At 42.8% G+C, this 14,936-nt stretch overlaps 3 protein-coding genes across 3 annotated transcripts; 2 read left to right on the top strand and 1 right to left on the bottom strand.

Moving 5' to 3' along the window:
* The first annotated feature begins 632 nt into the window (after window positions 1-632).
* On the top strand, window positions 633-6,374 carry LOC118431116 (transmembrane protein 26-like). The gene is made up of 3 exons (XM_035842231.1): window positions 633-1,417; window positions 3,698-3,887; window positions 4,321-6,374. Exons 1-3 carry the CDS (start codon window positions 1,227-1,229, stop codon window positions 5,143-5,145), a joined length of 1,206 nt encoding a protein of 401 aa, XP_035698124.1. The 5' UTR covers window positions 633-1,226; the 3' UTR covers window positions 5,146-6,374.
* Window positions 6,375-6,438: 64 nt separating this feature from the next.
* LOC118431112 (transmembrane protein 26-like) lies at window positions 6,439-10,898 on the top strand. Its single transcript, XM_035842226.1, has 4 exons — window positions 6,439-6,674; window positions 7,080-7,374; window positions 8,828-9,014; window positions 9,282-10,898. Exons 1-4 carry the CDS (start codon window positions 6,536-6,538, stop codon window positions 10,041-10,043), a joined length of 1,383 nt encoding a protein of 460 aa, XP_035698119.1. The 5' UTR covers window positions 6,439-6,535; the 3' UTR covers window positions 10,044-10,898.
* A 13-nt stretch (window positions 10,899-10,911) lies between these two features.
* Window positions 10,912-13,262, bottom strand: LOC118431122 (prostate-associated microseminoprotein-like). Its single transcript, XM_035842239.1, has 3 exons — window positions 13,103-13,262; window positions 12,113-12,253; window positions 10,912-11,396 (listed from the first exon to the last, which is right to left on the bottom strand). The coding sequence occupies exons 1-3, from the start codon at window positions 13,204-13,206 to the stop codon at window positions 11,234-11,236; spliced, it is 408 nt and encodes a 135-aa protein (XP_035698132.1). The 5' UTR covers window positions 13,207-13,262; the 3' UTR covers window positions 10,912-11,233.
* Window positions 13,263-14,936: the final 1,674 nt, after the last annotated feature.

Genomic DNA, 14,936 nt, shown 5'->3' with positions numbered 1-14,936 from the left:
CACGTACTGGCATCGGTAGATATATAGTTCACCTACACACTACCCATTCTTCACAAACGTCTATCGGTAATTACATCAAGCAAACCATGGAGACTAAACTTGTTTTTGTCAACAAACTCCTGGTGACGGTGATTTCAAGGTAGTCGTATGTAAAGGAATATCGTCCCATTGTGAAGGAAAGGGGAACCGGACACCGTGGTGTTTTCTGTAGCGAAACTGCTATGTAGATTAGATTAGCATAGGTAAGATGGCAGTCACTGCAACGTTAATTTCTGTGTAGGAAAATATTCCCTGAACGACAAGAAAATGAACTATAGGAACACACCAAAGAGAAAAGAAGCTTAACAACAACAAACCGGCCATGAAACGACGAGAGAGAAAATAGATACATTTGTACACAAAAATTTGAGCCAACATTTTCTGCTTGCGTGTGGACGAACATGGTTATCAAATAATATTTAGAATTGTCATATATCTTTTCTTGTGTAGTCTTTTCCATTATTAGAGTAATTTTGTCCCAACCAAAAGCAACCCACATCATACTGTCCGGTGCCTGACAGTCATTAACATATCTATTCTAATATGCGTCCCACCCATAATAGTTAATGGTATGACCCTTTCACTCGGCGGATTGTTCCTTTTGTGCTGGTAGTACCTGTTGTCCTGTTTAAGTGGCCTCTTGGGACATATTCAAGGAGAGGCTGGCACTGAACCACGCCCAGATACAGTATCTGGGCCAGGAAATGACAAGTGACTTCGTTACAGATGTACCTGCATTGAAGAGAGGACATGACAAGGTGTGTTATGACCCAAGACGACGTTTACCTGGCCAAACGTTAGGGAAGTGCCCATGGCAACTTAGGAGATCTGCATGGCTGACTCGTGAGCTAATGCCTCGCTGAAACCGACGGATTGGGACAGCAGCCGTTATTCAGATCCTGGCTTCTAGGAACTTGAGGAACCAAGCCATTGACTCTTGTTTTGGTTTGTTTGTTTGTTTGCATAATGTTTACTTTGGAAGTGAAGATAGCGTAAACTGTACAGGAACTGCGACCATGTGACGTCAGTTGTCCGTGCGAACCATCCCGGCACAAGACAGAGAGTTGTCGGTTGGGCAATTGGCACCCACGGGCGTTGTGCAAAGTTGTCTGGCAGGGTATAGACCAACCTAACCGCGTCTGTACACAGCAGGCGGATTTTATCCAGAATACACCAGGACTAGTACTATGGAATTCTGTGTGATCTTTAAAGCTCTCCTGACGCGTCTGCTGTTCGCGGCACACGGTGTACTATGCATCTGGAGGACCAGTATCGTACAGGGGACTAGCAACTTCTGGTTCCTGATGCTGGCCGAGGCTGGGCTGTTCATCGAGACACTCTTCACCTTGATCGCCAGGAAAGGCAAGGAGTGGAAATGGTCAGTATCTTTGTTTTTTTTTTTTCTTTTATCTATTTGCACAACAACAAAGAAGAATACAAGTTCAGAAAACTACAGCAACAAATGATAAAACAGATGCAGGAGGAGGGAAAATCGCGTGAGGCTTATACCATGCCTTCCTTTACCAAGTAAACAAAATTGATCATGATCAATAAATGATAAAGTAAAGTAATACATACATATGATAACGATGTAAACGATAAAAATCTTTGATTTTTTTTTGTATTCATAGTGTGAGCTTTGCGATTTGCCCAACACTTTGCGAATAGAAAAATGCATATGTAACAACGTATATTTATTTTCAAACTCATGCCCGAGGGCTCATTGCGAGGGAATAACTCAATAAGCTGAGATGCGTAAAATCAAAGGTGAACATATTGAGATCTATCCAAATTTTTTACGTACGTTACTGGTGAATTTGACTTCTTTGGAAGCAATGGTAAATGCATATTACAACGTTCGTGACAAGTGAATCTTCTGGTAAATGGAAAATATTGCTGGCATGACATTGATGATAGTAGTTCTTATCGAAATAATACTAACTGTGCAAAAATTCCTCTCAATCGATTCCAAATAAGTCAAGAGAACTTCAGGAACAGTCCATGTCTACAAAACCCTGATGGCCACTCTGTATTCAACTGGGTCCATTGTCACACCTAAGTCTATTTTATTACCTGTAAAACTGAAACAGGTGTTTAAAGGGGAAAATAATGTGCACGTGGCCTATCGGGATATGTATTATTAAGCATGTGAAATTCCAGCTTTCCATAATAATAAGAATTTGTTCAGAGGAAACCTTTATCATCGAAAACTTAGGCTATTTCAAATAATTAAAAAAACAACCAAGAAGCTGAAAATGGTCGACATCTCTGTGACAATATTTTTGAAGTCTTTTTCCTCTAATCATATTACAATTATCAAGTTTGCTATAACAAGATCAAGTGCAAAAGCTTTTAAAATCCATAGAATTTGATCTAATTTTCTAAAAGGCTCGACTAAGAGTACGCCATGAGATTTATGGTGTCGTATTTCTAATCAGTTTTCTGGTTAGAGAATCACCTTCCGCGAACACCATGGGAATAGCGTAAGTATTAGGTACACAGTGAGCATTTCTAGAAGACCCCCGGGGTCGTCTTACACGTGGTATATGATACAGTTCTTGTCCCTGTGAGACCAGTAGACGAGAGGGTGGAGAAAGAATTGCACACCCCTTCTTCACCATAAAAAGTCATGTGCAGATCAGGCAAACAAGTTGCCGAACCCACCGGCAAGTGCCTGGTTGCCTGCTCATCTGTCGAAAAATCGACAAGAGAAATCCATGGAGCATTTCTAGGTCAATTTTAGAATGCCTTCTACTTCGTCATACTACGGAAAATTGGTTTAGCAAATTTGAAAGGGGTCGTAACATAAATTCTTAACAAGAAGCATCTGAGAGTTTTTCTCAGGCATTTTCTGACCGTGTTTTCTGGACGTTTGCCCTCCCCACTGCAAAATTTTCAGTCCCAAAAATCAACCGGCGAGTTTGCAAGTATTCACCTTGTTTTTTTATACAGGTCCAGCCGAACAAACAACTCTATGAGCGCACGCTCAATACACCTTACTGTAAATTGTGTTAAGAAAAAAATCTACCTCGTTAGCGCCGGTAGAAAAAGGGACCTGTCATAGATCATAGGTCATTAAAGAGACCAGGGGTTGTTTTGATGTGTTTTGAGGAGGTCTTTCTTGCTTCAAAGTTGCTTATTGCAAACAGCAATAATTATTTTACTATAAAAATAGTACATGTACATGTGTATAGCTGTATCCAACTAAACAGTGACGTTAGCAATTAATGTGCACATATTGTCAGGTAGAATGATGCACAATTTGCTGGTTTTGCAGGTGAATTTTTTTTTCTGCCAAGGTCAAGGTCAAATTAGATTTGCCTAGTCTTTTTTGTCAAGGTCAAATTAAATTTACCTAGTCTTGTGTGCCCACAAATTGCTGACGTGATATATTTAGGGAGCACAGACAAAAGCAGCGTATAAATGTTGAGCTATCCAAAACAGTCAAGAAAGCTTTCATGACCCATTCGTAGATGTTTAACGGATTAGTGCTCCAACAAGTGTGCGTCTGGACAAGAAATCTAAAGAATTGGTCTGGTTTGGAGAAAGTCTACGCACAGTACAAGTGACATACAGCGCAAATTTTAGCATACAAACAACATAAACACACACAAATGAACGATAAAAACTAAAAATCAATATACCATGTTGTTTTTAGGTTCTGTCCCAGCGTGCTGTTCTTTCTGGGATGTACAGTACCCTCGATCTGGTTCTTGGAGCTGGATCAATTGGAGCGACGCCTAGCGGCGAGATCTGTGATGCAGGACGCGTGCAAAAACATGACCGTCAATGTCACAGTAACGAGTGACACCCCAGATGCACTGCACCTGCATTCCATCGGAATCAACGTAAGGTTTTTACTTTGCCGTATGAGAGAAGCCTGTTTGTTGTCCGTCTGTTTGGTTGACTTGATCAGTCTGTTTGTCAATTTTTCTCGCTCGCGCTCTCTTTATGTATATAACTATATCTACTTTCTCTATCTCCCTGCTTTTATGTTTGTCACGTGTGTTGTGTGTGCCTTTATGTGTGTGTGTGTGTGTGTGTGTGTGTGCGTAGGTGTGTGTGTGTTGGGGGGGGGGCTCCCCCGGATTGTGTGTGCGTGGGGGGGTGCGTGTATGTAAAACATTGCATACGTGCCATTACGGTTTGTGAGTAAATATTGTTACTAAGGTTGTTAAGATTCGCGGGACAGATGTCTAAGAGAAGTTATTGCAAATCAAAATATGGAACTGATAACTCACTGAATGATCTAAGACATTTATTTTTTGTCTGTTTCTGTAGGCGGCTTTAACGATCGAGAACTGGGTACTTGCCCTGGAACAGATCCTGGTGTTTCTTCTCATCATTGGACGATGGCTGCTGCCCAGGGGAGACTTGACACGTGACGAGCTGTCTCAACTCCTATTGGTCTACATCGGCATGGCCGCCGACATCGTGGAGCTGTTCGAAGTGTTCGAAGAGGAGAATGTGATGTACAATACCAGGGTGGTCTACTGTGTCCTCGCGCTCTTCTCCTGGAGCCTTCTACAGTTTACCATCGTCTTCACGGCCGTCAAAGCCAGGAAATCGCGTCTAGGCGCGATAAACACCGTAGAAACAGTTGACCATAGCATCTCGCGGGATAACCAAGTATTCAACGTACAAAATCAGCCGCCAAAGTGGCACAACGGTCACGTCCGGGACTCGGTGTGCCAGCCACTGTGGCGCACCCAAGCGATCGGCGGAAGAAGTGCAGAACAAACGGACGATCTGCGGTTGCTGCCACCCAGAATCTTCGCGATTTCCACCACCATCCTGATGCAGGACGCCCCGTTCCTGGCGTTCCGGCTGTACCTCATCTTCTACGAGCACATCATCACGCAGGGGCTTCTCTTCTTCATCGGGAAGAACGCGCTGGTCATCGTGCTTCAGATCTACCGAGTCATCGTCATCTGTACCGAGGAGGAGCAGGAGGACAGTGCGGCAGAGGGGAAGGAGTTAACTGACTTTGTCACTATCGTCAAAGACGACAACAGGAATAGCGACGTGGCAGGCTACGAAAACAATGCACTGGAGGTCAACGAAACAACTGTTACCAGCGGAGAAGATGGAGCAACGTCACAGTAACACGCGCAAGAAACACAATGAGTAAAGACGCGTATTTTCATAAACGTAGTGCTTAACGTATGTTTTACGAACACTTTATTATTTCATTACATATTTCTCGTACATGGTTACGTATAATCTCCATGGTATACTAGTAACAGGTCTCATAAAATATGTGTGTTTTACGGTGTCAAAAAGAATGCGTCACACTTCCTTAAAGTATTTTAAAATCTTCGTGTTTTTTTAAACACCATAGGTTGTGCACAGATAACAGTATGTATATATATATCATATCAAGGTGTAACGTTACATAGTGGTTCAGTTGCATGACGGGATCGTTTGTAAGAAAACAAAAATGGCGGATCCTGGTCACATTATTAACACGAAATGTTTGATTTTTTTTTCAGCAGCGAAGTTCTATCGCTTGACACGAATGCGCTTGACATAATATTCCATGACTAGAAGATTCCGATAGTACGATTATTGAGATTTAGGTTTACAAATTAAAACCTGTCCTATATGTGTGTAACCTGTGTTATTTGATGAGGTAGTACGTTTATCCAACAGCATGTAATGTTAACGTTAGATTTATTTTGGTATTACATACGAAACGGTAATTTTAGATGATATACTGTAAATGACTTTTTTAATGTTAGCTGATATTCAATTTTACAGTAGGAAGAAATTATTTTTATTATTTATTTTCTGCTTGAAACAATGAGGTAGGCGAGCAGAAGACAGAACAAGCATTTTCGGGGTGGTCTTAAGTTTGAACAATTATTGCCATTACTAGTTTCACTCTTGATTCCAAATCCTGTGGTTCGTTGTACACATGGTGCCGCATATCAATCATGACCTTCAATGCCCCAGACATAATTATGGAGATGAAGGTAAGGACAAACACTCAAGCACCTGTTTAAGGGTTCAAGAAACGCCCTGTGCAAACAAGGGAAAACATCAGGTTTAAAACAATCACTAAATAGACCAGGGCTCGAAATTCGTCTTTGGGAATAGGTACTAGGTGCGCTGGTGCACCTAATCTAGAAATGTAGGTATAAAGAATATCCTGTATACGCACATTACTAGTGTACCATACGCACCCAGTAACAGTATTTCGAATCCTGTAGAGTGTAGACCATCTCTATCCTATTGTCAATAATAACATGACGTATGCTCTTGTCTGTAACAGTATATTGTGCTGTCTTTCTTCGTATTCTCCGTAAACATGATAGCCCGAAGGCACAGCTGACCAGTTTTTCTGCTGTACCGGTGTCGCACCCCGGAAGCACAAACAGTGTGGAATTTGTGTGTCCATTTTATTGTCGTCTGATAAACTTAATTACTTACTTACTTAGTTCGAGCTCCCGCTCGAACCAATCCAGAGAACTTCCTCCATTGCACTTGGTCCTCCATGGCCCTTTGTAGCTCTTTGGTATCATGCAGACTTGTGTCACTACTGATAAAAAGCACACTTATGTGTAAGGATATCTGTGTAGGGAGATCACGGCATCATGGTGTAGTACAGCTCTACTTTTATGATTCCTTCATAGGTAAACATTGTTCTTGTGTTGCCTCAATATTTTTGTGATGTCCGATTTTTACCGGCTCACGAAGTTCGCTATTCACTGCGTAGTAATCTTGTCGGGTTCAGATAGCATTCGAGATATGATATTTTTATGGCAGCTTGTGGAGATCATTGTTTACATAATCTTCAGACAGTCGCCGGGCGTCTCGAGTAAAATCCAGATGTCTTGTGATGGAAAGGGTTATGTCTTGGACCCTATAAGGCCTTGTTTATGGCCGGTACTGCTACAGTCTTGGTTAAATCGTACGACGAAGTAAAAGTGAAAGCACGATCGTAGGGCGAGTCTGACCACTCCTATAATTCAGTGACGTCATGTCTATTTTAATCAGCTTCAAACAGGAAATAGTTTACCACTTCATCCGTCTTTCAGTGAAAAGTTGTCAACTGGCCGTGTGCGGTTCACACAACCTACACTACGTGTATGAAAAACGTGTCGCCGGCTATATAGTTTTATACGTCGCGAAAACGAGAGCCATGGGAGCTGTTGTAATCTTCAACGCCGTCCTGACCCGGCTGCTGTTCGCTGCGTTCGGGCTGCTGTGTATCTGGCGGGTGTACAGCATACGTGGCGCCGCTACGTTCTGGCTACTGATGCTGGCAGAAGTTGGGCTATTCATCGAGGCACTCTTCACACTGATCGTCAGGAAAGGCAAGGAGTGGAAATGGTTAGTGCTGAGTTTATATGGGAGGGGGAGGGGGGTGTCAAAACGTGTCCCTAACCCGGAAACAAGGGACATAAGTATACACGTGCACCAAAGTTAAGGCCAATGTGATAATTCACTTACCGTCAAAGTCTTAACTTTTTGAATCACTTGAACGCCCCTCATGAGTCAATTTTGTTGTTTTGCATGAGATCGCTTTGGATAATATGCGTCATAACAATGATTGAGACGCGAAGAGCCATTGGATAAAAATGTGTATCACACAATATATTTTGCAGCATGTGCTGGATAAGTGGCTATAACGTTGTGAACATCATAAGCCATACTATTATCCTTATCAAGCTTCGTTGCTTCGTTCGCGAAGCAAAGGCAAGAGAGACAGCAAGATACAGATTGTACTCCCGCTGCTGTGGTTCCAGAGTCAAATTGCAAACTGTAATGTCATTTTTTTTTCTCGAGACACTAACGGGATGAATGAACATAATATAATATCATAATGTGTACAATAGGTTCAACTAAAAAAAAACGACAAACATTGCCCAAAAAACATGTTTTCGTTCGTAACTTTCTGTATGTTTGACATCATAATGTCTGTACAATAGGCGGGTGTACCCAGATGTCAAAACGCCTGTGGCCATGGCATATCTCAGGAAGGGTCAATGACCATACGCCTCGCGGCAATTTGGGGATCTCGCGATATTTTCTAACAATAACACTTACACTCACTCACTCCGGCGAGCTCACTCGGAATCTCCACATAACTTACCGAGGTTTATGTAGTAAATGGTTTATTATTGATAAAAACATCGGCTTTGCAGTTAAAACTGAATTGCGCCGACTCATACAGTAAAACTAGCGCAACGTTATCAATATTACAAGAAACTGTTCACAGGATTACAATATTTACAAATAACCTCTGCTCATGAACAATTACAATTAATATAAATATGATAGTTTCGGACTATTACAATTACAATTCACAGTTTATTGAAGTAGAGCTGACATAAACGGATACCTAGATTATCTATCTTAGAGATGGTTAGGTTTATGGGAATAGCTGTATATCACAATCGCAGACAAAAAATCATTCATTTAAGGTCGAATTTAGTATTGGTGATGCATTCGCACAAGCATATTGTGTACTCGATCCTTTTAACATGTCGCTCAGGACAATTCTGGCTGCTTCACATTGTACTGCAACTATAGGTTTCGCTTCTTACAGATGTGGTCATAAGCTTTTAGTGTTATATATAGTGACAGTTTACTGAGATGTTTACAATGCGGTCCCAAACCTAAATGTGTAATGAATATACACACAGCAAGAGCCAATGATAGTACGGTGCAACACTTTTAAAGCAAGGGAATAAAGAAAAAGTTGTGAAAAAAGAGTCTCTCTATCCATTGACGTACCAACCTGATAAAAATATTCACGGGCCTTTCCCTTGCTGTTCCCCAGGTTCTCTCCATGTGTGCTGTTCTACCTGTGCTGTACCGTTCCCTCCATCTGGTTCCTGGAGCTGAACGAGTTGGAGCGCCGCCTAGCGGAGATGTCGGAAAGGCAGGAGGCATGCAGAAACATCACTGGCAATGAAACGGAGGAAGAAATGGACGACATTTTGAAACTGCACTCCATTGGAATCGACGTAAGACATTTGACATTGTTTGAAGCATTTCTTTTCAAACAGTTAACTTGTTACGCGCAAATCAGGCTTTTCATTGACGTCGTACTAATTATAATTTGAATCCTCCGAGGACCATGTTGGCGTGTAATTGAATTAAGAAATAGCATCTTCGTGTGGTTTACACAACTGATGTACGTTGTAATCCAACATGGCACAGATGACGTCAAATGAAAAGGCTGTAAAATGATAAGCAGCAATGAACAACTCTCGTGAAATCTCGTTCTTCAGGCTGAGATTATGATCGAGAACTGGGTTGGCGCCCTGGAGCAGATCATGGTCCTGCTCCTAGTCATCGGAAGATGGCTGCTTCCGAGAGGAAGTCTGACACGTGACGAGCTGTCTCAGCTCCTATTGGTCTACGTCGCCATGGCCGCCGACATCGTGGAGCTGTTCCAAGTCTTCGAAGAAGAGAGGGTCGGGAACAAAGAGGGAGTCGTCTATACCGCGCTTGCGCTCTTCACCTGGAGCCTGATGCAGTTTACCATCGTCCTCACCGCCGTCAGAGCCAGGAAATCTCGCCCGGGTGCGATACACACATCTGGCGGTGCCTTGCCGATCAGTAGTCAACCATCTGACGGCCAAGGGGAGCCAACAACAGAAGAAGGCAAGGGCGACAGAGCCACAAAACGCCGCGGCACCTTGCAGCAGTTCGCTGAGCAACTGCAGGAAAAGAATCTGGTCGTCTGCGGCTGTTGCCAGCCTGATGTCTTTGCGATGGTCACTACCATCTTCATGCAGGACGGGCCGTTCCTGGCCTTCCGGCTGTATCTGATCTTCTACGAGCGCGTTCTTACACAGGGCGTTTTCTTCTTCGTGGGGAAGAACACGCTGCTCATTGTGCTGCAGATCTACCGCATCATCATCATCTGTGGCGGGAAAGGGGAGGAGAGCGGCCACGCGGTAGGAGCGGGGTTAGAGGAAGTCATCAGGAGGGATGACATGAAACAAGAGGACACCACAGTTGCGGAAATGAGTGATGTCCAAGCTTAAGTGCAGTCATTTTTAGGGACATTGATATTCTCTCATGCCACGACCGCTTCTTGCATACGTCAAACAGCTGCCCTGGTGTTGCCTCTACCAGGCTCCACAGGTCGCTGGAAAAATAGTAGAAATTGGCCTGGCCAAATAAGACAGAAAACACGCCAGAGAATTTAGATGGCCGAGGAGTACAGTTTGCGACCTAAGGTCATCGACCATCGAACTCCTCTGGCGTGTTTTCTGTCCTATTTGGCCAATTTCTACTATTTTTTCCAGCCACCTGTGGAGCCTGGTAGAGGCTAGCCTGGCATACAGGCCTGTGTTCCTGTCGCTTCGTAGCGCTGGGCAGCCGTTACCAACCAATCACGTCGCCGCCTACCGTCAAATGGTGTACAAATCCTTCTCCACCCTGTCGTCTACTGACGCCCATAGCCACACAGGTACAGGAACTGACACTGTTTATGAACTACATATTCAAATATATTCTGAATCAGAAGTTATGCTTAAAACTTTACTGTGTTGTCAGATATGTCATATACATGTACATACAGGAAGCAGGATAACATGGTATTCAACATTATTAACATTTGCTAGCGTTGGCGGGAAGTGCTATAATGTTAGATACTAAAAATCTTCGTAACGTTACATCTTGTAATACGTATCATTATAAGTTGTTTCTATTCTCAGAACTGTTGTTGTTGTTACTTAGACATGTTTTTCCATCAAAACAAACGTAACGAATCTGTGCATCACCACCTGTATACCGTGGCCCCTCTCTACAAATGCCTTGAGTGGCTATCATAGACAGACAGATTTGACTGGATCGAATATGAAGAATTCCAGGATTGTTATAACAACCTTATCAATACGCTGAACCGCTTTATAACCATATATATATATATATATATATATATACTGTGCGATGCCTGTTTGACACAACGCGTATACATACATTGACCGTTTGGGCTTCTTTCATGTGACTTCATGTAAGCTGATGCATTCTCAAAGCAGAGGTTGGGTCGCGCTCCCCTCAGTAAAAATAATCCCGCGATACAACCTCTGATGAGCTATTCTCCAAGCAGAGGTTAGGCTCCGACTGTTTGTTTTCTTTTTGCCGTTTTAGGCGTTTTATCGGGCTTTCTATTTTGCACCGTTTTCTTTATGTCTCGCGGCCTAACCTCTGCTTGGAGAGTACTGATGAGCTACTTCGCCTCCAGCTGAATCCCCGGTGTCACGACGCCACCTGGCGGACCTACGGTGAGTGACTGACAAGGCCGGTTGGGGTCGGAGCTGTCCACTATCTCCACCTCGCAGACTTCGTTCACGAGAACAAGACATCCAGGCGGCGTCATGTACACCCCGTGTCTGGAAATGAATTTTAAACAAAGATACTCCAGCAAGGATTAACTACTAGTACAACAATGCATAATGAATGGGTAAAATCTATATGTTGAAATTTAGTGAAGTGAGGTCAAGCTATCGATGATGACCTAGGCTCGAATTATTAACATTACAGCAGTGTTCTTTCCGTCATATTTGTTTGTCTCTAAATAATGCCGGTTCTGCAAGCCCCAATGTTTGTATAGAGGAACCTTGTATTTGTATTCGGGTGTACCTTATGTATATTTTACCAGTAGCTTACAACTTGGTGACCCCCATACAGCAGAGCTTGCCCAGGTGCGGCCTCAGGTTAAGGCATTAAGTTTTAAAGCACTCACGCAGAGAAAAACCCCTACCCTTATCCAGGTGTGCTATTGTTTTTTTTCAATGTGCTCGTGGCTATCCTCAAACACCTTACCTCTATACGTTAATGGACGTTAGACATCCAGGTAGTAAGATACGCCAAAAAGCAGTTACTCAAGTAACTGGATATGATTTCGGAAACGGTCAGAAGTTTCAGATAGCGCTAGCATCTACTATCTTCACTATCAGTGTCATTGACGAAAGATAGGAAATGCTATATCTCAAACGTTTGACCGTTTCCAAAATCATATCCAGTTGCTTGAGTAACTGCTTTTTTTGCGTACCTTACCTTATTTTTCTTCGGTGAATCGACTTGATAGAGATTGGTCATTACTCACGTGTAACATTCCAAGCCATAGCCAGTGCAGGTACAGTGCATGCAGCAGGCCGTGGTCCAGGTACTGCCGAGCAGGACCTTCTGTCCGTTCCACTCGCAGTACCTCCGTACCACGGTTCTCTGGTGGTCCTTCGTGCCGTACCTGCAAAAGTGCAATTTTTTAAGCTTTAATAAGATTTGTGATTGTCATTTTACGCTGTAGATAAATGCTGGTGAAATTATTAGGCCTATGAGCTGGACACTTCACCGTAAATCTTAAGTCTAAACAAGCTCAAACAACAGAAATAATTTGTTAAACCAAGAAATATTTACTGTAGGGACTTCCCTTTAATAACTTTCTCACTCCATACAATATTTTCCAACTAGCTCTTGATGCAACCTTTAGTCAGTATATCTTCGTCTTCGTCTTCGATAGGCTCTAAAAACCCCACTGGGGTGTCGCTGAGGGGGGGGGGGGGGTCTTGCGGATTAGGGCAAGGCAGCCAAACCGGCCTTGAAGGCCTCGACTGACGGGGCCTGGGCAATGTGCCCCGGCAGTCCGTTCCACTCGACAACCGTGCGAGGGAAAAAAGAAAATATCTAACATTGTTTACTGTAGGCTATAGATTCTCTTTTACTTTCAGGCTGTATACTCTATGACTTTAAATTTGACTCTATTAAGATCCACAATTACCGTAACGATATACAAGTACATTGTATACGTAGCTACTCTTCCTGTGGTCCTTATCAGCAAACATAACAGGACAAAAACTTGATACACAGGAATACTCTTCAACTGTAGAGAGAAGGGGTCCCCTCAGCTTGAAACATTAGTACTGGAAAACTTTTAAAGCAGGCCTATGAATCGATGCACTATATAATCGAGAAAAGTGCGTTGGCCTCAGGACACCCCACCCCCCATTTACCTCTTCTTTTAAACCTCCTTGTCTCTACCATGTTACTGTTTGACGCACAACTTTCAGTTATATGCCAAGAAAAAAAATAAGCGTACCGAATCGTCATCTCTTTCGGCATGGATATGAAAGCCGCGCCGTGGATAAGGTTGGCCGCAGCCAGCAGGGCTAGGGATAAAACCGTCAGCAACATGGCCGCCATGGCTCACAGTGTTTCCAACTGAGGGCAGCTGCACGACTGGCCGGGCCTTTGTGTGGACACTGACGACTGCAAAGCCAAGAGAAGGGAGAAGTCGTGATATGCCGTGTTTGTTCTCGTGAGGACGTCTTGACAAAAGGAAGGTGAAATCACCATGACAACCAAGGAGAGGATGGAAAGAGCGCTAACGCGATCCGTAGGACGTCTCTTTCAAATTGATCACACTTAGAAATTCGCTTTTTATCTTGTTTCTTTTCTAGAGACACTTATTGAGGATTGCATTGGCATTTGGATAAGTTTTATTTAACCATGTAGTTTGTTAAAACTCATTAATCGTTGGTGCAGCATGCTTGATTTATATGTTTGTATCACACGATGGAATTTTATTAATCAACTCAAACAAACCTAACAGAAGAAGTCACAAAATAACCAAGTTACAGGGCGTGCTAATAGTAAAAACGTAACGTTACCGCAAACAAACATATTTTTTCATATATTGTATTTCTGTTTATTCTTTTATCACAGTTTTACGAAGACAACACATGCCATGCACATTACTACATCTAGATAATTTGTGTTTGTATTATCTACGTCAATCTTTGTGCAGTCTATTGTTTTGATTTTTTAATTTGAAAAACAGTAGAAATTTTCCCTACAATCTATGAGCTCTAACGTTATATTTCATTTACACTATCTTTTTCAGATTTAGCCGTTGCGCAAATGTCAACGTTGCTATGTACATACTGCAGCTCTTACCGTGACGTATCACTTGACCCAGTTGATAGAAATAGCTGACAACAGATCGACCTTTTAGATGTTCACATCGACTTCGTCGTTGCTATGATATGTCACCGACGGTTCAAGGGGGTGCAGCGAATGGACTGTCCATTGGAAAGATAGTAATACCACCCAAAACGATCACTTCAAAAACACAGCATTTTAAAAATTAACAGGCCAAAAGATTGATAAAATGATACCAGGATTTGACCACCCCCTACACCCCCCAGTTGGTCCAATAGTTTGATGTCACCAAAACCGATCGCTTCAAAAATACACTCAATTCTTTTATATTATCCCCATTGCAAAGATAGAGTTGTCAGTGTTGGCAATTGTAAATACAATAGAGAATTCAAAATATACGGCCAAAAGATTAACAATACAGCACCAGGATTTGTGTGTGTACGTGTGTGTGCGTTCGTGTGTGTGTGTGTGTGTGTGTGTGTGTGTGTGTGTTTGTGTGTGTGTGTGTGTGCGTGCGTGCGTGCGCGCGCGCGCGCGCGCGTGCGTGTGTGCGTGTGTGTGTGTGTGTGTGTGTATTTACGAGCTGCACTGACACCGAAATGGACCCCTACTCTTGTCGATAAAGCCCGATAAGCGTAGTGGGGTTGGTTGCTTGAGATGTTAACCTCCTCAAACACGAGAACATCCAGAAAGGTCATCCCTTATAACCAAAGCTAGGTACTCATTTTCACATGGGTGGGGAAATAGGTGCAGCGCCCTTCTCTCGGCACAGCATTGGGGCCTGCCAGTATGGATTTGAACCCAGAATTTTAGATTTATGTGGACAGAGATTCCGATCGTCTGTAGTCTCCCTCAGATCGCTAATTCTGCCCTGATACACGTATTGTATACATCCAACCTGTTACACAGCAGATATTGGTAAAAAAAGTCCAAATCTTTATATTTATGGCTGAAATTTTCGCAAAGAAATTCTCATCTAAAACATGTTATCA

This window comes from Branchiostoma floridae, chromosome 14 (assembly GCF_000003815.2).
Source record: "Branchiostoma floridae strain S238N-H82 chromosome 14, Bfl_VNyyK, whole genome shotgun sequence".
NCBI lineage: Eukaryota > Metazoa > Chordata > Leptocardii > Amphioxiformes > Branchiostomatidae > Branchiostoma > Branchiostoma floridae.
The sequence above is the reverse complement of the archived record's forward strand: the minus strand, read 5'-3'. Positions and strand labels throughout refer to the sequence as shown.

Bases quoted from the DNA above. Each gene is read 5' to 3' on its own strand.
- LOC118431116 (XM_035842231.1), top strand. From the start codon at position 1,227: ATGGAATTCTGTGTGATCTTTAAAGCTCTCCTGACGCGTCTGCTGTTC. The intron at 1,418-3,697 runs GTCAGTATCTTT...TGTTGTTTTTAG, and splicing joins AAAGGCAAGGAGTGGAAATG to GTTCTGTCCCAGCGTGCTGT. The intron at 3,888-4,320 runs GTAAGGTTTTTA...CTGTTTCTGTAG, and splicing joins TGCATTCCATCGGAATCAAC to GCGGCTTTAACGATCGAGAA.
- LOC118431112 (XM_035842226.1), top strand. From the start codon at position 6,536: ATGGCCCTTTGTAGCTCTTTGGTATCATGCAGACTTGTGTCACTACTG. The intron at 6,675-7,079 runs GTAAACATTGTT...TCCGTCTTTCAG, and splicing joins CTTTTATGATTCCTTCATAG to TGAAAAGTTGTCAACTGGCC. The intron at 7,375-8,827 runs GTTAGTGCTGAG...GCTGTTCCCCAG, and splicing joins AAAGGCAAGGAGTGGAAATG to GTTCTCTCCATGTGTGCTGT.
- LOC118431122 (XM_035842239.1), bottom strand. From the start codon at position 13,206: ATGGCGGCCATGTTGCTGACGGTTTTATCCCTAGCCCTGCTGGCTGCG. The intron at 12,254-13,102 runs GTACGCTTATTT...GCACTTTTGCAG, and splicing joins CCGAAAGAGATGACGATTCG to GTACGGCACGAAGGACCACC. The intron at 11,397-12,112 runs GTGAGTAATGAC...ATTCATTTCCAG, and splicing joins TATGGCTTGGAATGTTACAC to ACACGGGGTGTACATGACGC.